The sequence below is a fragment of the Dermacentor albipictus genome, chromosome 4 (assembly GCF_038994185.2).
Source record: "Dermacentor albipictus isolate Rhodes 1998 colony chromosome 4, USDA_Dalb.pri_finalv2, whole genome shotgun sequence".
Taxonomy (NCBI): domain Eukaryota; kingdom Metazoa; phylum Arthropoda; class Arachnida; order Ixodida; family Ixodidae; genus Dermacentor; species Dermacentor albipictus.
In genome coordinates this window covers 94,299,622-94,324,797 of record NC_091824.1, presented here as the reverse complement: position 1 = coordinate 94,324,797, position 25,176 = coordinate 94,299,622, and the positions used below count along the sequence as shown (strand labels likewise).

At 45.1% G+C, this 25,176-nt stretch overlaps 2 protein-coding genes across 3 annotated transcripts; one reads left to right on the top strand and one right to left on the bottom strand.

Annotated features, from left to right (window-relative positions):
- Window positions 1-355: 355 nt before the first annotated feature.
- LOC135919990 (kunitz-type serine protease inhibitor PPTI-like) lies at window positions 356-6,972 on the bottom strand. 2 transcript variants are annotated; one of them, XM_065454030.1, is made up of 3 exons: window positions 6,644-6,972; window positions 1,807-2,048; window positions 356-515 (listed from the first exon to the last, which is right to left on the bottom strand). In XM_065454030.1, the coding sequence occupies exons 1-3, from the start codon at window positions 6,699-6,701 to the stop codon at window positions 450-452; spliced, it is 366 nt and encodes a 121-aa protein (XP_065310102.1). In that variant the 5' UTR covers window positions 6,702-6,972; the 3' UTR covers window positions 356-449. The 2 variants fall into 2 exon arrangements, with proteins under 2 accessions (XP_065310102.1, XP_065310103.1); XM_065454031.1 differs by having other exon boundaries at window positions 1,807-2,045; window positions 6,644-6,965.
- A 7,594-nt stretch (window positions 6,973-14,566) lies between these two features.
- LOC135919992 (membrane metallo-endopeptidase-like 1) lies at window positions 14,567-21,476 on the top strand. The gene is made up of 3 exons (XM_065454033.1): window positions 14,567-15,285; window positions 16,622-16,833; window positions 18,722-21,476. Exons 1-3 carry the CDS (start codon window positions 14,616-14,618, stop codon window positions 20,795-20,797), a joined length of 2,958 nt encoding a protein of 985 aa, XP_065310105.1. The 5' UTR covers window positions 14,567-14,615; the 3' UTR covers window positions 20,798-21,476.
- The last annotated feature ends 3,700 nt before the right edge of the window (window positions 21,477-25,176 follow it).

The following is a 25,176-nucleotide window of genomic DNA, read 5'->3' as shown; positions in this document are numbered from 1 at the left end:
GTTGATGGCGCTGACATGTCATTTTCAAAAAAAAAAACTGCTTATGATACGTTCTTTTTTTCTTCTTTTTTTGTATCTGTGTGACTACAAGAAAGAGTGCAGTCAGTCAAGAACTTTATTGAAGTGCTGAGGAGTTTCAATCCGCTGGAGATCCCACGTGGGGAACTCCTCCGGCAGAAACCGTAGGCGACACCCAAGTGGGGACGGGAACCAAAAATATTTTTGTTTAAAGTGGCGGCACTGGTACACCGCTTGTTAAACCGCTTCATGCAAAAGTCATCTTTCGACACCGTTAAACATACTATGCTGTGGCGTGTGATTGGGCACTTCCCACTTATCTACAAAACGAAGTATATCGGGGCCAGAATTTATTCTTTATATGCACCAGCATGAAGCTTAATATATCTATTGTCCAACACAAGCTGCAGCCCGAGCTCGAAGTCCGTGCCTCAGCCACGATTGGTGCCTCGCTGCCGGCCACCTTTGCCAGCGGAACGTCCTCCTACTTCGGGAACCTGTGTTGATAAAATGAAAATAAAAGCGTTCCGCCCGTATTCATTGTATTGATGCACGCCATGAACAGCTAAAGTTTGTTCAATGCAGGTTAGGTTAGGTTAGGTTAGGCTTGCATCATGAACGACTCGAGATGCTGCCAATTGCGCTGCGTCCCAATTATTCAATTCCGTAAAAGTCTCGCCTAAAATTTTGCCACGCATAGGCTTCAAGGCATCTTAAACCCGAGAGCGTGAAACAGAAAAGCACATCCTAGCCCGAGTGATCTCCTATTCGCGCCCTCTATGCGCCGTCATGTGGCCATACTTGCATCAGCATACTTCTGGCACGAAGACACAGCATGGTGGATCACTTCCACCAACCATGGCAATCACGGAAACCACTTCAGCATGCATCTGGCGCTAGCGGAGCGGTGTCTAAGCTTAACTGCAGCAGAATCTCTACACGGAAGAAGGGCCTTCTCGTTCCGTTTGAGGAAATGGAATGAAAGCTGCAACACTAAGGTAGCAAAGTTTTCTACTTTTCATTCATTATTTTCTTATACAAGATAAACTGCAGTTCGAGAACCAAGCAGGTGGGCGCATAACAAAATAGATAAGAACATGTTGCAAAACCTAAACATGTCTGAGAGACAGATAAAAGAAAAATAAGAAAAATGAATCAGAATCAATGATGAACAAACAAGAAAATTTTTGCACCAGCTTATGTACAGCAGTTTAGAGGAAAAGAATTTAATAGAGCACTTTCAAACGCTTTCACATTAACAATCATCGGAAAATTTTCTGGTAAGGCGTTCCATTGTGGGACAGTGGGAGGCAAAAACGAATGTTTAAAAAAAGCATAGTACGAGACTGCGAGCAAAAGGAGGTGCTGTCTGAAGATTATGAGCGTGACGTGCTGGACGTAATAAACGAGGGTATAAGTATGAGTCACAACGAAAATTCCACTCATTAGAGGGTAATAAGAACAGCAGTTTTAGTCAAGGAATTGCTATCTTTTTACCTAAAGACAAAATGTTGTTAGTCACGAGCTGAGTCGGTGAATCCTTGCGACGACTGGCGTTAAGATGAAGCGAACTGACTTCCTAAGTATAATTTTAAGTTTGTAAATACATATTTTTTAAGTAAGTATGTTTTCTTTTCAGTGAATTCCTAAATCTAAGTACACGGGTGTTTTCGGCTTTCACCCCCATCGAAATGCGGCCGCCATGGCCAGGATTCGATCCCGGGACCTCGTGCTTACGGAGGCAATCGTGCAACTATCGAACTTGAGCGGTCATCCAGCCAAACTCACCTCGAACGTGCAGTGCCTCATGCACTCGTCGTGGGTCTTAAATGCATTAGCATCTTTTCCGCCGCAGCCGCCGTACAGGTACTGCTTGCAAAGCAAGTAAGTTGTGTCGTAGTACCAGCGTGGCACATAGTCCGAGCAGTGTCGCTGGTCGGGCTTAAGCCAGCATCTGTTCTTGACGACTTGATCTGTCGGGTTGTCCTGCTCCTCCTGTGCCCTTTTGTTCTTCTTCGCGTCCACCACTGCTGAAATGCACGTGTCGTGGTTACACGGGCAGCTATGAACCTTTCCTACAAGTCACCGGACTCGACGCATGACTTTAGAGATGCCACGACTCAGTGGACGCACCTCCTCCTATTATCATCGTGACTCGTTCTTTGTCCTGTTTTTCACCGTCTCTTTTTCCTACAGTGCACAGGCCAGCGCAAACTACGGCTGACCCTTCTGCCTTTTGGGAAATCAATTTCTGTCGCTTTTCTTTCACAAATTGTTTGCGCCAGAAACGACTGCGAAAAAAAATTTGAAAAAAAATGTTGGTTCTCCTGTTAATAACTTTGATTGTTCATTTAGTCGTGCTCTTTTGATCCAGAAATATCTGATTCTCCTAGCGTTAATGTCCACTGTTACGTTTAAGGGCTGTGGCCACATTTACCAGGCAATCTGTAGCGTTTGCTGCATCTTTTTGTCCGCTTGCTGAATAACGTTGAAACGCAAAACGCACCAAAACAAAAAAGGAAGATGAGACGAACGGGACGGTTACGCTATGTATTACTGTGGCTAGCATGTTCTTATAAATATTCACGGCTGTCAGTAGCACTCATCTAGTTCGTCTCGCCTTCCTTTAAGGTCAGTGCCCTGTGCTTTAATCTTTTCCAAATCTGCTTCCCAACTGGGCCAAAAGACTACTTTTTGTTGAAATTGAAAAAAAAAACAAATGGTATTCACATGGCTGCAGCCCGAAGCTACATTTTTTTTTCCTTTTCGCGAAACTTTGTGGGCTAACGCCGAACAAGTTTGCCAGAATACGCTTCAAAATTTTGTTCGTTTTTTATCTTGCTCTTCACTCCTTCATCTGGTCATTCACTTGTCGATGTAGAGTGTAGATGTGCTTGTCAGAATTAACAGTATTTGGTACTTATATTCTAATTTCACATTATGTGTTGTGTATTCTATTTTTTATCATTTGCCTGTAAGCCCTACACCCCCCTCCCCCCCTCCCACATGTGATACCCTCAGTCGTGAGGGCCTTTAGGGGTATTTTGTATAAATAAATATAAACGATACATGTCCTTGCCTTATTTGGTTATAGCGCAAGCTTGACAAGGACAAAAGAAGGCACATCTGACACACACAGCGCTGTGTGTGTCAGATGTGCCTTCTTTTGTCCTTGTCAAGCTTGCGCTATAACCAAATAAGATATGCCGTACCAACAAGCCCCTATTGCTATCCTCATGTCCTTGCCATATACTGACATTCACTTGCTTCTTCTTTTCGTCCTTTCCTTTTTTTTCCTTCCTAACTAACTTCATTAACGCTGCACTATCTTCGCGTTGTCTACCTTCGGCAAAAAATTAGAGCTCGGCCGATATACAATATATATCAGTAATTACAACAAAAAGTCATGGTAGCAGGGAATGAGCGCTCCAGCATTTGGCTTGTAGCTCGGCCACTTCTGAAGCACACAAGTACCTCCGGAACCCACAAGCCTCGTCACATGGCTAGCGTGCATGATACGTCGCAAGAAATTAGTTTTATTTGTTGATTGTCGCTAACGAAATCTCCGATGTTGAAGCTAGCATATACAGGGTAAACTGGTGAACGACTAGGCTGTTAAGCAGGAGGGCTATAATGAGAACCACAATAACGATTCCTCCTGAGAATTCACTTTCCAGTTCTTTCGCGTGGTAATGTTCGCGATAAACTTAAGCTGAACCAATTTAAACTTCAACAGCGTTGAAACCACGGAAGTGTACGATGTTAAAATGAGACTTCAAAGCTTTTCACGTTTCGTTGCAACAAATTCAGTTTTATTTTTTTCATTAACTGTTCTGCACGTGGGGCAGCGGTTAATCACCGAGCGCTTGAAGAGGTGAAAGCAAAAGTAAAACTACGGACCATCTGCTGCTCGTGCGGAAATGAACAATCTCGTATGGCAATCAACCGCTGGAGCAGCGGTCCAATACGAGCCGAGCGCGAAAGAGGGTTCCTCTAAAACCTGCTTTCCGGCTCCACGAGCGAAGGCGCGTACAGTCACCATACACCGACGCACGACCTCACGCACAAGACGTTAATTACGTACTTCATTATTTTCTTCGCTTTCCTTCAAAACTTATCGTTATAGTAATAGAGCAAATGTTAGCTCTTTTGTGCGATATTTCTAGCATGGCGCGTAACCGCCGATACGCGAAATTCCCCTGAGTACTTGGTTGCAACCATCTAGTGAACGTTGTTCCCGCTTTCTTCCGCTTTCTTTTCCCTGGCCCGTCTTTTGTTCCTTTGGGTGTTCTGAAAGGTTCTGTGGCTGTTGACTGCACCCGCACTCGTATTCTAGAACCTTCCTCCATACAACACTTCATCTCGACTGATGATAGCGATGATGAGTACTAATGGCATCCCTTTCAAAACGGAACGTCGAAAGAATAGTCCCCTAGCCTGCTTGAGCTAAACAGTATTATGTTATACATGCACAGGTGTTTGGCATTTCGGCCTTGCTCTTCTTGACTGTCTCTTGTGTCTTCATTAAAACTTCCATTTCTATATCACGGCTCTACATGTAGCGACTGAACTTCGATCAATCTCTTCCCTGCTTTTTTTTTTCTACCATGATATTCTAAACATTTCATTCTTATCTCGACTACTGGCCAATTAACGCTTCCATTCGCATGGAATCCCAACGCTTGTGGATTTGTGGGTGGGTAACGGGGCGGTGGGTGGCACCACCAAGCTCTTGTTCTTATCTCGCTAAATCTCCTGCGTACTTGAAAGAAAGTGACACACGAAGAATTCTCAGTGTCAAACTTTCTGAACCACTATTGGGAACTTTGTTTTTGTACGCTTCCGTTGTTTGGGGTCGCCCTACTTACCTGCCACCCCACCTCCTATCACCTTTTAGTAATATCTATTGCGGAAGTGTTTACTTTGCCCCTGCTGTCCCTGAACCCAAGAACTCCAAGGAAGCCGGCAGAGCATAAAGGGTCAGCTGGGTGGATATATTCTCATTCTAATAAAAGATATTCCATCGTTTCCCTAACAAGCAGAACTTCTTTTTCCTTGGTGTACACCGTTTTATTACTACGCGTTATAAGGCATCCTGATCTCGTTTCGAAATGTAAAGAGCTTCCCTTTGAGTAATCATAAATTATTCATTTCCTGATTTCGTTTTTACCTCTTAGGCAACTCATAGTTAGTTTCTTTTCGATTGCCGCCACAAAGGAGATTGTCCCAGCCTTCCCTGACTTTGCGTTTGACGTTCTTTCTAGCCATGTTGCGTACTATAACGGTCTCATACTAGCTGGTAAGTTTCCTAGTTCTTTTCCTCCACTGTGAGTCAGTGTTTTTCCTGTACAAGTACTTAAAAGCTCTCGAAACCAATTTACTTTCTTTCATATATCACCCTCTAAAGATCCATATGTGGTATTCCCGTGAGCGCCCAGTGCAAGGAGCTTCACTGACCTTTGGCTGCCACCGAGTCCTAATTGTGCCCCTGACTTCAACCAAATAACCCAATTTCCAAATGCAAGTCCTGGAACCATTACATCTATCCACGTACTTAGGAGCACCTCGTATACATATTACATCCCCATAGCACTCTGTGTTTCATTATGGCCACATTTGTCTTCCCCTTAGCAATTATTTCCTTCCTGCTTTTCCATATACCTATTACCAAATTTATTGCCTGGAGAAAGTGAATGGCAGCGTCACCGCTTTGACAGAAGTAATCATTGCGCTTCACTGGCGACATTTCAGGAATTCATTTTTTTCCCGTGTGATGAGAAGCTGCCAGTGGCACCTAAAGGCATCAGTCTCTGCTGTAAAACTATCTCACAAAAAAACAACACGTGTGGAAATGAAAGCTCAGAGGCTCTGGCTGTGCAATAATAAAGTAAATAGATGACGACAAGAACGATGACAATAGAGAATGTGTTTCCGAGATCAAGTTCGGCAAGGACGTGGTGGTGATTGGTACGAGAGGACACAAGCTTTAAAAGAGCTCGCTCTTTACAAATGAGCAACACCTTGATTCTGAGTTTCTGAGGAACGTAGCTAATGAGGTGCATCAAAAAAGCACTTCGTCAGAAACTCTAATTCCATACGGCCTACGTAACAGCTACAACGAGAACGGAAAGCTCTATATTTGAATCGACGTTCAACCCTCACAACGTTTTTGAGGGCTAATAGCAGTAGTTGTGTGTATGTCACAGTACAGTACAAAGCTTCGGGCTTTCTGAAAGAGCCGTATAGCTCGAAATAACGCCCGGAACCTTTCAAAATCGATACGCATGCTTAAGCGCACCGCGATAGTTCCACGTTAAAACATACACCACATCCAATTAAAGGACAACGGCTACATTATACACACACTTTCGGGTCTCTTGACATGCTTTCCTTCGTATTTTCTTCTACACATACACGGACATGCAATATCTAACATGCGGATCATGCTTGGCAAGGCAGTAATTTTCCACGTTCTCGGTGCCCAAGTGTCTTCACTTTCTCTGCAGATGGAAGCTACTTCAGAAGCAAAAAAAAAGAATCGAAGTAGCGCACTTGACCCAGATTTGGAATACATCTGAAGCGTGGAGTAACCGAAAGCGCAAGCCAAAACAACGACACCACTTACCTGTCAGCGCCCAACCTATGATTACGGCAAACACAAACAAGCGTTGAACACTCCCCATTCTCAGCGGCTTTCAATCCGCAAACTGAAGCTCGTTTCCGCTCGTTACTTCATTTAGAAGTGAAAGCAGGCAGTCTATTCGCTTTCAGAGTTTCCCACTTGATATCCGCGACGGCAGTGAGAAGGCGTTCGGCAACGCGGTGGATGGAAAACGGCGCGCAGTCATGTGGGCTGTGAGCGGGAAAAAAAAATCAAGTATATATGTACACCAACGAAGGGAATGAAAGGAATAAGAAACACAAAAAAAAAGATTCCCTATACGTGCGTTCGCGAGGCCCTCTGGATGCTGCACAAGCCATCTTATAGTTTTTGAGTAAACAGACCGTCGCTTGCTTTTCTGGGAGGGGGGTCTACACCATACTTGAAGATGTCCTGAAATAGAGAGTGAGCGACACAACAAAGAAACGAAGAGTAGTACGTGGAATGTATGCACGAATGGAGAAGAAGAGAAGTGGGTTTCTTTTTTTACCTTTTTTTTAGAAAGTTAGAAAGATATTAAGGAGGAAAATTTGGAGAGTGAAGACATAACTTTTGAAAAAAAGAAGTGAAATGTAAAAAAAGAAATAAAACGATGGAAGTTCTGAAGAAATCATGAAACGAGTTCTCTAGGTGGGCGTAAAACACTTTCCAGCTGCTCACCGCTTTTGAATGCGGGCGGCGCACCTGAATTCCTCGGAGATGTGTACGTCAGAGTCAGAACGTGAATTTATAAAACGAAGCAAGCACAAACACGGCGAGAAGTTTTTTTTTCTTTTTTCCACCGAGACACGCAATACATATGGAGTTGTAGACGAAGAACACACACGTGAAAGGAGAGAACAATGGTCTCGTGACACTCCCTCCCATCCCGTCGTCGAAACACGAGCGTGTAAATGAGGACGAGAGGCCTGCATTGCCTCCTGCTTTGAGGTGAAAATTGGAAGCCAAGTCAGGTATTCGCCTGCAACGAGAAGAAAATGATCTATTTCGATCCCATGTATTGACGATCCGGTTACTTACAAGCAAGCTTTTTTATATATATGGAGCAAGTGGTTTTGACTAGTGTGCTCGTCACTCTGCCCGTAATGCGATTCCAACCAGGGAGTTCAGTGTCAAACGGAAAGAGACGGGTCTCTCGATGGGCTAGACAGAAGTGGGCAGAAAGTATGAGAAGAATAAAAAATTGGCATTTCACAATCGCTCTGGCAGGACTTTGCGGAAACGGCGGGGAATGCAAGGTGATGGGGTGATGGATGTTGGGGGAGGAAGGGAGGGGAGTGGCAATGATGGAATGACAGCTCTCCCCACCCCGATTCTGCTCACACCTCCAATTTCGATGTTTGTGTACTTATGATTTCAAAGGGCGAAGTTGAAGGTTCGAAGGAACGACTAGGTATATGGAGAGAAGTGTACAGTGAAACGACTACAGGATTCTCAGCTGTGTATTCTTTTGAAGGCATACCTTATTTTTGCAAAAAAATAATTATTATTATATTTTGACCAGCGTCATCTTGTATGAGCTGAATGGATAAAGCCTGCGCAAATAATGTCGGGAGCAGAACATTTCTAAAAGACCATAATGGAACATTTTTCTACAAAGAAGTTCGGAGAGCAGATCAATTCACCCGAACGATCTCGTCAAATTTCGCCGACGCTAGCCGATATATTTCATCTTCTGTATCAGCCCAACAGCAGCAGGACAATTCAGGTCGGCCAGCATGCAGTTGAGCTGCCCTCAGGAGAGCTTGGGCTATGTTAAGAAGCGGGGGGTCTTCCGCGCAATTGAGCGGATGGTCTTTGCTTTACCTATAGACCAGCCCACTAACGCACAGGCAAGCGGCAAAATGGTCGCAGTGATGAATTTCACCTCGATTACAGTGCTCGTGTAGAACGTATAAGAGATAGATTCACAGCAAAGTGCTGCTGTCAGGTAAACAACGGTAGTTGAGCAAGAGGTGCCGAGTCAAGTTTTTGACAAAGACTTGTCCCCGTCCAGTCCCCTTGTCAGAGATTTGACGCCTACTTTCCGCGCACAATAAACGATTGGAATGCACTGCCTGAACAGATTGTCTCAAGTGACAGTTTTGAAAGAAGTCTTAGAAATGAATTTTGATGTGCAGATGTATTTCCTTTGACTTGTTACGCTCATTTGTGTCATGTGTCAAACCTTTTGTCTATGTAATAACTTTATGGCGTTTGTAAATATGCCTTGTTATCTGCCCTTCCTGCTTGGACCACATGAGGTCTGCAGTATTATGTAAATAAAAAAATAATAAAAACGTTGGTTCAAGCGTCGCCCCTTGTTCGACTACTGTTAGTCGCAGTGGCGTTTGGGAATCTGCTGCAATTGCCTGCTTAAATATAAACAATATTTAGCTGAGTTTAAGCCTCTTGTGTGGCCAGTTCTTGAACTGTCCGTGAGGACTCTTTCATACCGAATCGGTCTACACAGTTCCAAATGCAGCCCGCGTTTGCCTATGGCCTCTTGAAACTGTCAACTAAGGACGCTGAAACGTGTTAGGCACTGCACGTTCAGACTGGCACCACCTGTGTGCGAAACGAAATGTCCTCTCTGTCACGCTAAGCAGAAGAGCCCCGGTCGGAACATTCTTTGTGTCACGGTCGGCGCTTGACAGTAGTATTACGGCAGAAATTTCAACTGTTGTTAAGAACCATCTGCGGCTTGCTTTCTAAGGCTCTGTCTTTGCTCAGGGAGCAAGTCACGACCTCTCGGCTTTCTGCACACTCACAAAAGTGGAAGAGATTGTTTGTGCGAAAAATGCAACTCAACGAAGTGGCGTGCTGTGCGAAGAACATGTTTATTCGTTTAACCGAGAATAATTGAGGTGACTGCCTGGATTCCTTCTAGCTTGTTCGGTTAACCTCTTCGCTGGATGTTAGCGATTTTTCGTTTCCCTTTGTTTTCATTGGTGCTCATAATTGCAGGAGGCAACGAGTGTCATTACGGCGATGTCAGGAATTCAGAGACCTCACCCTCCAGACAACTCAGGCAACTAACATTCGTGTATATTAATCAAGCCTAAAATGCTTTTGAAGTTCTCCTATGCCCCAGTGTAAAATTAAAGTAAAAACAAGTCCGAATATGCACAATATGACGTTCTGACAGCATATAGAGTGAAGCAGAACACGTGCCAGATTTCGTAATCTTTAACTTCCTTGTCATTATAGTACGGTAGACCCTTGTTAAGACAAACTTGAAGGAACCGTAAAGTTCTGCTCGCTTTATGAGAAAGTTAATTGAGCAGAAGTTATCAGCAGAGCCCCAGATCAACTATTTCTGGTGTACCCAGATAATAAACAGACAAAGTAATAAATGAAAACAGTAAGAGAACCGCAAGGCAGACGAAAATAGACACATTTTTTGGATTAGCTTGATAATATAGTGTGGCTCTATGTATTGCTGTTACCGAAGCTATTGAGTATCTGTTGCTTGCAGGTGCTGTGCAAATCTGTCCGTTGTTACAAACATACTTACAGCTTGTATTGACAATTTCGCAATGTCTTGTTAAACGTTGATGAAGAAAAGTGCCCTAAAATTTTCAGGACATCACATCTTCGTCACGTGTGGTATTCGTTCTCGTGATTTATGTGCAATTTTATCACCTAATATCCAGCATGCAGGCACACTTTGAAGTCCTTCTCAGTTTAGTTATCATTTCTATAGAGTCAGTCATGCAAATTTCCACGTCATTTTGGTGCTAGCATAGCGGTTTATGACATCTCGACACTAGCGTAGCTATTCATGTCAATATAAACACTATTTACTTCTCATGCAGCTAACAGTGGTCATTTTCAATTCCCCTGATCAAGCTCTCTTGCTTACCCGAATAGCAGGCGTCAGTGGCGATATTGGAAGTTCGACATAATTAAGTTGGCTGTTCAACTTCAACTGGAGCTTTCTTCTTCATTTTACTGCATTGGTTCTATAGGAAACCTATGGAACATTCACAGATTGTTCATCATATCCAGAAACTTGGCTTAACTGTGTTCGTCCTAATGGAAGTTCAGTTTAATAGAGCAGGTTGCAGTGAAAAGTAAAAGTTCCAGAGCTATGCCCGTTCTCACTACCCCCAAATCGGTGATCTCTGGCTAGTACTTTATATTCCCGCATTATGGTCATACGAATCGGTGTGAAAATGTCCAAATATGACGGTTAGGTTAATCGCACTCTCTGGAACGGAGGGGATGAGATGAAAAACAAACCCACACCACGTGCGCTTTAAGGGCGATTCGACCACTGACCGGCGATAAAGGCCTCGCCTGTCAAATCGTGTACCAGACGCATGAGACGAAAGGCGAAGCTAAAACAAACACTTGGTAGTTTAGTAAAGAAAATCAGGCGACGGAACTTGAAAAGTATAATAAGCACAACCACAAGAATTTTGCTGAAGGCGTGCAAGTAACAAATCACACAAAAATTTCACGCTACGCGCACAAACAACCCACCACGTGGGGAGATGACTTTGGCGAGGTGAATAGGTTCAGCACAAAAATACGGCGTCCTAGCACCTTGTCGTCGTGAGGTAATGGAAACGTTTTTTTTTTTTTTGGCGCTGTCATTGCCAGAGAGAACCGATGACAGTGAACCTAGAATGCCAGTGCCTTCGTTGCGTGCTATAGGGGACCTCATTGGCAGTTGTGTGCTTGAATGTGTAATGCACTTTACAAAACGCCCATTTTTCATTTTTTTATAGGACAGGCAGGAAAGAAAAATTGTCATCCCCTGAATGTAACCCAAAGAAAACTGTCTAATAGCATTAGAGGCGGGTGAACAATGCCGTTATTAGAGAGGCGGATGTACTGCAGAAAGATGCTGAAGCCGACAATTATGCTTGAATTGATCCATCCCCCTTAAAGGTTTTGCTTGATTTGCTGTCATATTCATATTACCCGTCTTTTTTTTTAAATAAGCATTTAGTTTATATACAGCATTCGTCTTGAGGGTTCTTCCTTAGTCATCCTTAACCTTTAGCGCGTGATTACAAAAGAAATCGGAGTATTATATTGAGGGGGTGTCCGTGGGTGTTTGAAGGCAGTAATGGCACAAATGAGCGAAGACAAATGTGGGCACTACCAATGTTTCGGAAGCATGGGCTTAGTGCGTAGTTTTAAATTCTTTTCTGGAAGTGAGGAGCAAAAAAAAATAAAGACTTTGCTTCATATTTGTGTAAACACAGCAGGAACAGATAAAAAAGAATGATGGGTGCTCTCGAGTCTCCTAAAGTTCTGAAAGTTCACGTTCTGCTTCACTTTCAGGACAAGATTTAGGGCGCGTTCGCAAATAAACAAGAAGGTGCAGTCGTCACTGAAGCACGAACGGCAGAGCATCGCGCGAACATTGGGGAAAATGCGTGTTCGGCTCCTATCGTCGGCAAGTTACCTTTTCGTCCTCTTTCATTTTTCCTTGTCATTTTTACATTTCAATAAAAAAAACTTACTGTCTCTTTGAAGTATAGGCTTCATCACCTGTTGGCTTCATGCAGTTGCAAGTAGGAAACAAATTTTGCAAAAATCATCGAAGATGATTGTCAATGTAAATGAACCGACCAACCTAATGAACGAATGAATGAAACGACGAAGGAGCGAATGAAAAAATGAAGGTTTTCCTTGCCGAGCCTGACCACCAACCAACCACAAGAAACAAGCGAAAGAGCCTAAGAAAGCTATTCGTTTTAAAGGTCGAGCCCCTCGATCCCACTTATTCTTACTTAAAAGCTCCATTTCCAAATGCAACTTTTCGTTGGCGACGGAAACGATGCAGTGATTACTGAAGCCTGCCGAAGTTTCCATGAAGCCTGTTACAAACTTCGAAAATGCTCTAGTTGCATCGGCTGCCACGTTCCGGTCTGCTCCACGAAGGCCCATTGCAGCTTGGTAAATAATTACGGGGTTTTAGCATTTGCGCACACACTATTTAGGGCAAGTGCGAGTGTCTTATAAACAAGAGGTGATCGGTTCAAGCTAAAATTTCACCTCTTCAGTTGAAGGTCACAGGCACGCGCACGAGGCTTGGCAGGACAATAGAAAGAAAGAATGTGCGGTCGTACATATTTACAGCTTAATCTGCAAAACAGGCACCTCAGCGCCACTGCCAAAAACAATGTCTCCTAGACGCCTCAATGACCCTGTGGAGTGCAGCGTGATGCAAGGAGGATACCGCGTTAATTTACTGATGTAATGCTTAAGTTCTTCACATTGACGACCGTGTTCGAAACCACTTCATTAACTACATATTTGCTGCGCTTGCGAAAATCGCACACTTTTCTCAGTAACCTCAGTCTTTTTATATATGGTATGCTTCGACGTAGCTTATACACGTTACACCTTACATGCCCAGCATTCTCTTTTAAACTGTACCTGCTCTTTTGGCTTTAACCAATGACCCCGTGGCCAGTCGACCATAGTGGGTAAGCGCTGTGGCACGTATGGCTAGAGACAAAGCACTTTAGAAAAAGTTTCTGCAAGTGCAGCAAAACCGAACATAGCCAAACGATAAATTTAAAACTGGAACTGAAAATTCAATGTGACTCGTTTCCAATGACACCTAAAATGGCGGCACGAAATAACCAAGAAAAGAAATAGCGGAAGTAATATTACAAAGGTTAATCGAAGCATCCAGTACATTACATTCCTATTACTTTTTTTCGCGTGCTCTTTTAATTATTACTTTTCTTTCCATCTTAGTATAGATAACTTTCTTTGCTTCGGCCAGTTTGGAAGTTGTACGATATCGCGCAATAAACAGTGGCACCATAACCAGAGGCCCGAGTGATCTGCTGGCTAGGGCCCATATGTTTGTGCAGGTATGTCCTAGCCAAGAAGACGAAAGCCACCGGTCAAATAGACAACTTATTGCCGGCTGCTGTCTGGCCTAGTAGATAACTGTGCATTTCGGCTCATTATATATTCTACTGTTCTTATCCTTTTTTGTATACATGTCTATGTGCCAATGGGTATGTGCACGAACAGACAAACTTCGCCACTGTGTATGTGTCAATCGCAATATTGCTATACACCTATTCTTGGCCAGTCCCCCGTAATAGATGTGACGCCGAGGGCACGTAACCAAAAATGTGTTGAAGCCGCAGCGCCCCATCCGCAACTGACACCGAACGTGGCCGCTGCACGGACAGCCACAGAAACAAAGTTGCAGCCATGTTACTAAGGATGGCGGGGTTAGGTACTGTGTTTCAACTGGAGCGCCGTGATTAGAATGAGACGTACTGCGTCACGTCATAATTCGGCATTGGGTTGGCATCGACATTGTCACTTAGTGTGACCGCTAATGTGTTGATAAAGCTTTCTGATTCACGAATGTTACGGAGACATGCAGCAGGTTCCACAAGAACGCTATCGCTGACTTCGACCATCACCTTCGATGGTTTCGAACACAATTTCCTAGCCGATTCACCTAAACATTTTGGTATATTTCTACGCCGAATAACTTCCTTCTCTGGGATATTTTTCACTCTTTTTCTATCAGTTATTTTAGTTTGTTGCTAGCCATTTCATTCCTCGGTATGACAACGATACCAGTCATGGGTATGTAGTATGCTTAAAGAAATAAATAAGAAGAAAAGCAACATCAAGAAAATGTCGTGCAGGTCCTGAAATAAGTGGATTGCTTTTTATGATTACCATTATTTTTTAGGATTACATCTTACTTTTTAATTCATGTTAGGTAATTTCTTTTCTCGCATTTGCGACGTGAATTTATCGGTTCTCTAAAGTTTAGAATAAAAAATGCAGCTTTCATGACCATAAGCTTCATCCATCTGATTCTTGACATATCTGTAAGCCATACGGGACAGAAACAAAGAGGATGGCTCGCGACAGAAACTGAAGAGGAAGAAGAAGAAGAAGAGCTCGCGCATTTCGAGAATCCCCCGTCGTTCGCCCGAGAGATCGACGACCGATGAAGAAATTTACGAATATGTACAGTGGTCGAGGAGCGACCGACTCGGCCAGTGCAGTTCCAGACGACACGATCACCCCGACTCTCCAGGCCCCGAGCGAGTCTTCCAACGTTGGCCGAGCAACGACTGGTCCTTCTGCTCCCACCATCCCGGCCCTTGCTGGACGCTCCCGGCGACGTCGAAACACGTCATCGTCCACCTCTTCGTCCGCCTCGCAAGCCCACATCGCAGTCCCCTCGAAGGAGACGAAGCACTCTTCGAGTAGCTCCCGGACAATGTCTACGCGCTCAGAAACAGCAGAACCAGTGCCGCTTACCCATGGCATCCAGTCGTCCACTGCAGCGTCTGTTTCTCCCCGGCCGAAGGAGGAGCTGGCGTCGCCACCTAGGAAAGCCCACCAGGCCACCAGCCGCACTGGCCGTCGTCGTACGGACGAGCTTACGGGCGAAGGCCGCAAGGCTCGCCGACGTCAAGAGTCCAGTGTGGAATCTTCCAAACTGTTGCCGGCGACGGCCACTTCTCAGGAATCTCGTCCAGACGACACCGGCACCGAGTGTTCTGCAGAGAAGTCAAACCTGCCGGGGACTAACGTTGGCAACCAGCCGCTTTCCGAAAAGTCGCCGGTAGGAATTCGGCTGAGGACAGAAGTCGGATCGCTTTCTCCGTCAAGTGAGTGCTTCAAACTTTCCTCTATGCTTTTTCCTAACGATTCATAATTCGAGGGTAATATAATCAACCTAAATCTTTCTTATGTTGAACATATCGTGACATCTGCTGGTTCACTGGAAGGTAAATTATTGTTTGCTGAAGTTTAAGGTCGGAGAAAACAGAGGACGCCAGCGCACTAGATGGCTTCGCTAAAGCCGCAGGAAAGTGTCTCACTGGACTTAAAAGAATTTTCTTAAACTGTTACAATTCACGTAACATGTTCCTGATGCCAACCAGCGTGAAAAGCGACTCCATGGTACGTCACGAAGAGGTATCAAACATATTGGCATCTACTGCTCATGGTAAACGGAGCCAGTGTCTGGTGGCAGTTTGCCCTCTGCAGTAGACATCAGCGTTCTGCGCGAAAACACTAGCGTCCTTGCAGTGCCGCTGTGTGCATCCAGATCGTAGTACGTACAGTCGCGATCAAACGTTTGGGGACCACGGTGCCAGCAACAGATTTAAACATATTCAACCGCAGCTGCGCAGCCTGGAATTAGCTTAATACAGTGTATTGGACAAACAAGTGCGTATGCGTGTGCTCTTGATTTCAGCCGGAATACCCAAGCTGCAGGAAGAAAAATATATCGGGGCACCTTTCGTCCCCAAACTTTTGACCGCGACTGTACGTACCATGGCCTGACGGGACCACACGGCACACTTCAGGACAAAAATTCTGACTGTTTTCCTTGTGTTTCATCTCGTACACTATTGAGCCGCGACTTCTAAAAGGCTGGTGGCGGCGCTCCCCATCCTATCCCCGTGGTGAGACGCCTCTCACTACCAGGATGCTGCTTTTATTGTGCCGCAGCAGTTCCCGCGAGTTTCTACCGCTCTCAATGCAGCGCCAGCCCGGTGAAACGGACTATTAAACGTTAGAGTTAGGATTGGCAAAACGGAACGAATTCAAATGGGATGTAGTGATAAATGCGAAACAAGTACATTACCACTGCGTCACATATTTTCGTGGACCCGGATGCATTATTTGCATTATTTTCAACCACGTTCCCACAGCACTGTAAGGTGTTGTTGAGGCCCTCACTCGACACACGTCTTGCCTCTTCGAGATGGAGCGTGTGCGATATATATATATATATATATATATATATATATATATATATATATATATATATATATATATATATATATATATATATATATATATATATATATATATACACACACACAACTAATGGTGGTCTGCTCTGGAATACCGCAAGTTGCACTGCGCTCTTTGAAGACGCACGGAGTCTGTATCGTCTAGTTACCGTCATGGAAATCTGTTATGGCTGCGCAGTGGTGCAACTGAACGATCCCGCAATGAACCGGGATTTCAACCTGGAAGCAGGCAGCATCATGCGTCGGCCCGATACGGTGGTTCCTGGTCCAGCAGCGACCCCTAAAAAACGTAGCCAAAGCATAGCCGCGGTGAATAGCAAGCGGAAGTTACAGATTGCCCTTGGCACTGGGACTGGCGTGTCTACGAACATCCAAGACCTCCTAGAACTGGTAAGTACAGATTGTGGCGCTCGACAGCTCAGTTTCATATGATAGGGCACAGTGAGTCTAGCGGTGTTTCACAGGTAACATTTAATTTAACAGCTGGTAATATGGACGTCAAGCTTGGCCTGATGCAGTCAATTTGACAGAAAAATACATCTAAATGCAGTCCACCCTATGCGTAAGACACCTTGTTCCTGAGCTTTTGTGCAGCTGCACAGCTAACGATGAAGTGTGCATCTAACAAATGGTGAACGTTGCCGCCGGCGTGCCGTGAACGCCGCAAGGTCTGCGCGCTGTGGAAAGATGCGCGACAGCGAATGGCATATTGATAGCGCGCGTTCATAGAGCACTATTTCTCTAGTCATTCAACGGCAATGCTTAAGTTACAAAATTAAACGCGGGACCGGAAAGAACGAGAAATCGAGGTCACGGTCATCAAAGCTGTGCGGGAAGAAGCCCCACCAGTGATGGGCTGCAACAGTTTCACTCACTAAATGCGTCGAGACCAAGGAGGAAGATAAAGCAAGTCATCTACCTAAGCGTAACAGTTGCCGAAACAAGACGAGCAGGGGTCGTACTTTAGGATCGCGTTCAGTGTAAGGGTCGAGCGGAAGCACGAAGGCTTTGTTAACTAATATAAAATTCTAAGGTATTGTGTCCCAAAACTACGGTATACTGTTGTATCCTGCCTAATTACACAATTGTTCTTAACTTTTTCGCAAATATTCGCAAACATTCTAATTAGATCAAACGTGTTAATGAGAACATTCTAGAACAACATTAAAAACTAACGATATATATTTGTACGCTCAATACTAGGAACATCAAATTGTTTTCCAAACACGCGAAAGCCTATGATACACGCGAATTCCCGCGAGTGGACAGGCGTGTAGCAACTCGTGTACTCGAAGGCTTCTTTCATGCTTGGAAAATCACTTTTATGTGGCACGCATTGAGCAACAGAAAGGTTGATATGGAGTTCTAGATGGCTCCAAAATTTGCTCATGTACATTTTTCATTAATTATATTAGTTGAGAAGTTGATTCTGACTAAAACCATTTACGTTAATAGGCGTAATGCAAACAACAATCTGGGTATCTCCAAGCGACGGCAAACAACCTTCTTCATTCAGTCCAGCTACGTGGCATTTTCAAATATATGATACGCAATCTCTTTGCGTTTGTGCTTCTAGTTCAGCCCAACCACGTGACAATGTATATGTAGACAGAAAAATACGCGAAAATACATATCAAATAACTTCAGCAATAATAAGTAGTATTGCTGAAATAGTAGATGGTTAACATGTGAATCTAGCAATAAAGCACAAAAGAAACCCATAAAGGGAACATGCTAAAATATGTCTTGACGTTTGCTCTCGCTTTGTGCCTACATCCTTCCCGCCGTTTTAGTATGCAACCATACTTCATTCCGCAAGCAATTCATTCCTTAACACTGCTTCAATCGGCAGTAAAATTAAATTGCGCAACCGTATCCTAAATATATCTCACACGCACTTAAGAGCAACTTGACAACACACAAAGTAATAACGCTTTGCATTACGCAGCACTTACCTAATTGGTAAACCGATTAGTTGCGTTTGCAGGAACTACGGTGGCGTTAGAGAAGTTCATCGAGTTATCTCCTCAACAATCGCCAGATTTCTCAGATAAAAAAATAGGGCGTGTATCTCTGTATTATTCAGATAAGTGCATATGATGATGATGATGATGATGATGATGATGATGATGATTAGGACGACGACGTGCATACATATATTCTCATGTCATAATTTTTCTCCGTTGAGTTCCATACAGCCCGAATGACGTAATAGTCTTAGTTTTAAATGTGGTGAGCCACCAAACAGTGAAACATTTTATTGCCATTATCTTTACAGAAAAAGCCGACCTTGGACAAGCAATCGCTATGGCAAAATCTACACGCAGTAGTTCGTGAAGGACCACTCCAGCAGCGCCGGACGTTCATCTTTATGCTGTTACTATGTGCCGCTGCTGGAAGTCTACTTCTAGGCTTACTCATGTATGGAATCTTCAGTGCTGACAATCCAAGTGCCGTCAAAGTTTGCGGAAATAACGACTGCGTAGACCACGTGGCAACACTCAGTTTGGCCGGCAACGAGAACATCGTCAGTCCCTGCCAGAACTTTGCCCAATTTGTATGCTCCGGAGTGAAGAATAAGTACAGTTTCTTGGCCAAAAGCGTCGTTGAGCAAATGATACTCGGCCAAACAGATCAAATTATCCGGCGCCATGTGACCCGTTCAGTCTTCCGCAGACCCTCCCAAATGATACGCAGATGCATGGACTCAAACACTCGGGACGAGAGCACGCTGAAATTTTTTTTGGATTTTTTGCGCAACAAGAGCTTCGCCTGGCCGACCCCTAATGAAGCAGACGCTTTCCCGGATGCCAACTCTAAAAACTACTCGCAACCCCTTAAAATATTGCTCGATCTCGCAGTGAAGTGGGCGATGCCAATCTGGTTCCGTTGCGACCTCCTCTTTCGACGTGAGCGTACGGACCGTGCAGTAAGGCTTGCTCCGTCTCCTATGGGGCGTGTAGCAAAAAAATTTCAGGATTTTGTAGTAAGCACCAACTTATACAATACCTACACTCAGTTTATAGCAAACATCATTTTCTCGCTTCGAAAGCCAACACCTGCGTTTGCTTCTTTTGTCAAGCGCAGTAGAAGCATGCAGGAAAATATCTACAACAAGTTGTCGGTCACTCTCAGGAATTCTGTTCCAAAAAAAGTTCTATTGAGAGACATGCCTTCGTTTGTGAGAGGGCTCACGGTCAACGACTGGCAGAGGGTGCTGCAAACAGTGTATAATGTGCATCCTCCTATCACCGGCAACGATGTAGTGTTTGTGACGAACCATCGGCTACTAGTTGTCATCAGCGTGCTCTTCGAAGCCTACACGCCGCAAGAAATTGCGTTTCACGTCGCGTGGTGGTTCGCTCAGATCGCATGTACCCTCTCGAGCCAGCTCCTGTTCAACGCCATCAGCGGTTTCGGGCTGGGAAGTCGGGTGCATTTCTCATACTGCGCGGCTCTGGCCAAAGGGTATTACAGCATTTTGTTGGCGGCTGTGTCTAAAGCTGATACTTCTATCCAAGATCAGATTAGGATAAATAACTACTTCAAAAACGTAAAGACTGTTGCTCTTGAAAAACTCGGATCTACGAAGAATATCGAGAACTTGACAAACAACAAATTCCAGAGCATGCTCATGCAGACGGAAACTGTCCTCTGGCCCAGTGGCAGTTTGGCAAGCCCGGAAGGCTTGAAACTTCACTACGGTCCAGCGCTTAACGGCTCCAACGGATTGATTGGTGAAGTGCTTGAAACAGTTCGTTTCCAGCAGCGCTTCATCGGAACATACGAAGCCAGTGTTGCTGCAAAGATATTTTTTTATACAGGCACAAGCCTGACTTCCTACGATCCCGTACAGAACGTCATCTCTGTGGCGACAGACCTGCTCGGGCCGCCTTTCTACTATTCTAGTGGCACCAGCGCCATGATATACGGCGGACTCGGCTTTTTTTACGCCATGGAAGTTGTGAGCGCATTGAACAGCATGGGTGCTCTAATCCGCGATAACTCCACTTCCACCCGGACACAGTCGTTAAATGCGAGCCTCTGGGTCCCATCAACGTGCGATAATCACGATTTACTTTTTCCGGAGCTCCCAGCGCTTGCCTTGGCCCACGCGGCGTACCTGCGCTTTCGTGATGCGAACTCGGACCTCCCTCTGAAAGGCTTAAGCTACAGCCCAGACCAGATATTTTTCATTTCCTTCTGCCACGCTACGTGTTTGTTCTACCCGAACAATACCCATTTTTCACCGGCCTGCAACGAAGCTGTCAAGAACTTCGCACCGTTTTCGAGAGCATTTTCCTGCCCGAAGGGTTCAGAAATGAATCCTGCAACGAAGTGTCAATATTTCTAGTATGTGTATGCCGTATCATAATTGTATATTATGCAGTATATTCATCTTTCATTGCCAAAGCTTACTGTTCACCATTGGTCTTTTAACTAGCTTCCTATATTTATCTGTGCTTATGGAAGTTTATTGTATGCGTAACGCTGTGACTGTTCTTCGAATGCAAGTATTTTCACAAAGTATAATGTTAGCATGTGCACTGTTCTACGACAAACAGAGGCATTATTGGAAAGCTGCAATGGACCCGCTGGCGTATTTCGGCTTGCTCGCAGAGGCGCTCCTTTTGTAGCGTGTCTGTTGCGGCATGCAACGTGCGTGTTCAAGGCCTAAGAAATCAGTGCAGTCTGTGGAAGCTTCTATGAACTTTCCATCAAGAAAATGTACTGGAGCACATGCTCCTATTGCTGCATATCAAGCCATCATAAGAATGTTATTATATAAAGTAAGAACAATTGAAACTATATTGTCCCGGCAATCTGACGACTTTCTCTTAGTTGAAATATTCATGAACTACCTGTTCTTCACAATGAAGAGCTGGAGTCGTCTATAAGTTGGCTGAAAAACCGCAAGTTTATGTGGGAAACTCGGACACTGAGGCATTTCATCGACATTCGCGAAAGTGAAATACTGTAACATTTGCACTTGTGAGGTTCAGTTCAATCGTGGCGAATAAAAACTCGTCACCCCTTCCACTCCGTGAAGATGGATGATAAGCGAAGTTTTTGCCGTTCTATAGCATACCGTCACCTTTGCCATCACCTTTGTGTTTATTTGAATGTGTCCTTGGGATTAGCGAGATGTGCGTTGTTTGGATACTGGTGGTATCAATGAAGACAAGTTGTCAGTGAAACACACGTTAAGGAGCTCGTGTCGCAGAAAAGCCGGTGTCGTGGGCGTCGGCTCAGGTGTGCGGCGCTTGCTCAGGCGCACATTTCGTTGTCGCGCCGAACGCTGCGTTGCTCGACTCTCACCGCGTCCGATGCGGGGCGCGTAGTCGCTGCGCCGTAGCAAAGCCACCTAGAAATAGTCTCTGTGGCACGCCGCAACCTTCGCTTCTCATTCGAACGAGCAGCTCTGTCTCCAGGAGGCATCTCACCTCGTGAGTGTCTAGCAGAGGCAAGCGCAGCTGCTTATGTACCGCCGCGACGCCGCGAGCGACGGCGCGAGTTGGAGCCCCGTTTCTCCTCTGTCGTGACGTCACGGTGTCACGTGGTCAGCCTTGAAGGCGACGCCGCGAGCGACGGCGTGAGTTCGAGCCCCGTTTCTCCTCTGTCGTGACGTCACGGTGTCACGTGGTATTGAAGGCGACACCGCCGCGCGACACCGCCGGGTTGAGCTCTAGTAATATGCTTCGCATAAAAACAGGAACAGTGCGACACAGTGCGAGCCAGTAAGGTGCACAGGACAGAGTGCTTCTTGTCGCACTGTCGTGCACCCTTACCGTTAGGGGCTTACACAAATTTAAAGAGGACGACAGCGGAGAATTAACAATACGAGCGATGACAATAGACGTAGTTGAAAAGTATATAATCATTCTGACAGCCTTGGGCACACACGAATCTCCAAGAAGAGAATTTCACAAGGCGATATAGGAAACTAACCTGCAAAGAATAAATGTCTGTTGCTCTTCAGTCACAGCAAGCTTCCCAGTTCAGTGTGTAAATTCCGTGCCTCACACAGCTCACCAAGGAAACAGCGAAGCAACAAGTACATGCTGTGCATAATTTATAAAAATTGGGAGAAGGCGAGTAGTCAAAAATATTTTCAAAGCAGATAACAACCCTACACATTTCAAACTTTCGGTACACGTCACTCATAACGTGTACCCCATATTCATTTATTCTGAAATTTCTCCCTTCTCTGTAGCCTTCAGGGAAGCAGAGAAACTTCGAAGCGTTTCATATAGCAGGAGTGAGGGTTTAGCAGTTTTAATTAACACCTAATTACCATACAGTCACACACACTTCAAAATTTGCCGGTGTATTTCCCGTAACATCACCCCCATTTTCTCGAAATATACACTTCGTGATTGATTAAGTGTTTTTACAAAGCGCCGCGCGAACTGGCGTATTACGCTATCGAGCTCTTCTTTTCGCAGTAGCACCATAACTGTAAGGGAACTGGTGCAGAACACAGACACATGTCCGTTCTCTTTCTTATAAATATTTAGTTTCCAGCCCATGAAACGACACAACCTCTTTCTTTGTGCGTGACGCTCTTCAAACAGTTGCTGGGCATTTATAAAATTCAGAAAATATTATAGCTTGAAGCCTAATAATAATCCCCCGCAGGGCTAATTTTGCACACGTGCATAAATGCACCAAGAAAGTGCATTAGAGGAAGGCTGGTGTGATAGCTTATTTTGTAGAGCACCGGGCTCGTAATGCGAAAAAACTGCGCCTGGTTTCTACCTGCGACGTATTATCTTTTCGTACACTTTCATTTCCATTTGCCTTACTATGACTTCTAAATTCCAGTAAAGACTATCTGGTGCCCCGTTTCTAGATGTTTAGCGAGCATATGATAACGCAACGCACGAAGCGATCTTCGGCACGTTAGAGGCAGTAGGACTTGGCGGCAACATCTATTTCTGGATTATAACCTACCTACAAGGAAGACCATTTTTCATACTTACTGAGAATGGCCCAAACTCCAAGCATTACAGCAACCGTGGGGTCCCTCTCGGTGTAGTACTGAGCCCAACGCTTTTCTATTTAACACTCATCAGACTCACTGACATCCTTCTCTGCACCATACGGCTCTCCATCTATGCTGACGACATTAGTATTTGGACGCCGCGTCGGATGAGAACGCACATTACCACTGGAACAATGCGTGTGCGCATAAGACACTTCGCCTGGACCACCCACCCACTACCTCGCAAGTCTCCCTGTAGAAAAGCCCCACACGACATTTAGTAAAACTTTCTCCGCACGCCGTACCTCTCTTACTTCACAGTACGCACCTGCTGCAAGACCTTCGATTCCTCCACGGCGTCAGAGCCGTACTCAAGTAAACCTCACAATCCCAAAACTTAAGAAGTCAGACTTGCCGTCATCAGCGCTCAAGCAACTTACCTTGTCCCTCTTGTACGAGAATTACAGCGACTGTTCACACGTTTCTACCTATGGCTCAATTACATCAACCAGATCCGGTGTCGCTGTTGTCAAGCCAACACTACGTCTACAGCTGCAGAGCTCGCAGCTCTCCGCCATGCGCTTCATGTGATAAATGCTGAAAGTCCACAAAAATGGGCAGTCTTCTGCGATTGAAGGCCGGCCTTACAATGTCTGCAGTCATTTCTCCGACATAGAACTCACGATCAACTGAAGTGCCAAATCGTGGAACTCATCCATCACTTGAGAGAAAAAGGCCATGATATCACTTTTCAAATGATACCAGGCCATTGCAGTATCATAGGAAATGATGACGCAGTTAAGGCAGCTCGGAAGTGAAACCAAGAACACGGCTGCGTCCCCATTCTTCCCTCAAAAACGGACTCTGCGCGGCAGCGTTGCATTCTAGCACGCACACTCTCGTTAGCTGAGTGGAACACCACAAATACAAGGTGCACCGGACTGAACAGACTCAACGCTTCGCTGGAAATAAGTCATCTGGCTGGACTGCACCGACGCGAAGCGTCCCTTCTGTGTCGGTCGTGGTTGGGAGTTACCTTCACGAAAGCTTATTCAGCACTCATCGGAATTGCTGAAGGTCCTGCATGTGATGTCTGCGGCTGCGAGGTTCATTGACCACCTATTGTGCCACTGTCCAAAGTTTGCAGCACAAAGACAACCTATGACCAACGCATTCAGGAAACTAGATGATCCTCTGCTGAGTGAACAGAATATATTAGAACACCGTCCCCATCGATTATCGGCTGTGATGGCACTAAAGGCACTTCTGTGCTTTCCAACAACGTCTGGGCTTGTGCGAGCACCTTTTATTCTGGAGTGCTGTTAGTGTAAGTTCTTTCTATTCCCCTACCCCAGTCTACCAGCGCAGGGTAGCCAACCCGATTCTTGACTAGTTAACATCCCTGCCTTCCTTTTATCTCTCGCTCTCTCTCTCTCTCTCTCTCTCTCTCTCCAAATTCCCAATTTCTGATGGGCTTACTACAGTATAACAAATTGCTTTACTTATTTTTCAGCAGTTGTTCATTTAGGTATTTTTTATGCGAAGCATATTACTAGGGCTCATCCCAGCTCCTCAGGCGCGGCGGTGTCGCCTTCAATACCACGTGACACCGTGACGTCACAACAGAGGAGAAACGGGGCTCCAACTCGCGCCGTCGCTCGGGGCGTCGCCTTCAAAACTGACCACGTGACACCGTGACGTCACGACAGAGGAGAAACGGGGCTCCAACTCGCGCCGTCGCTCGCGGC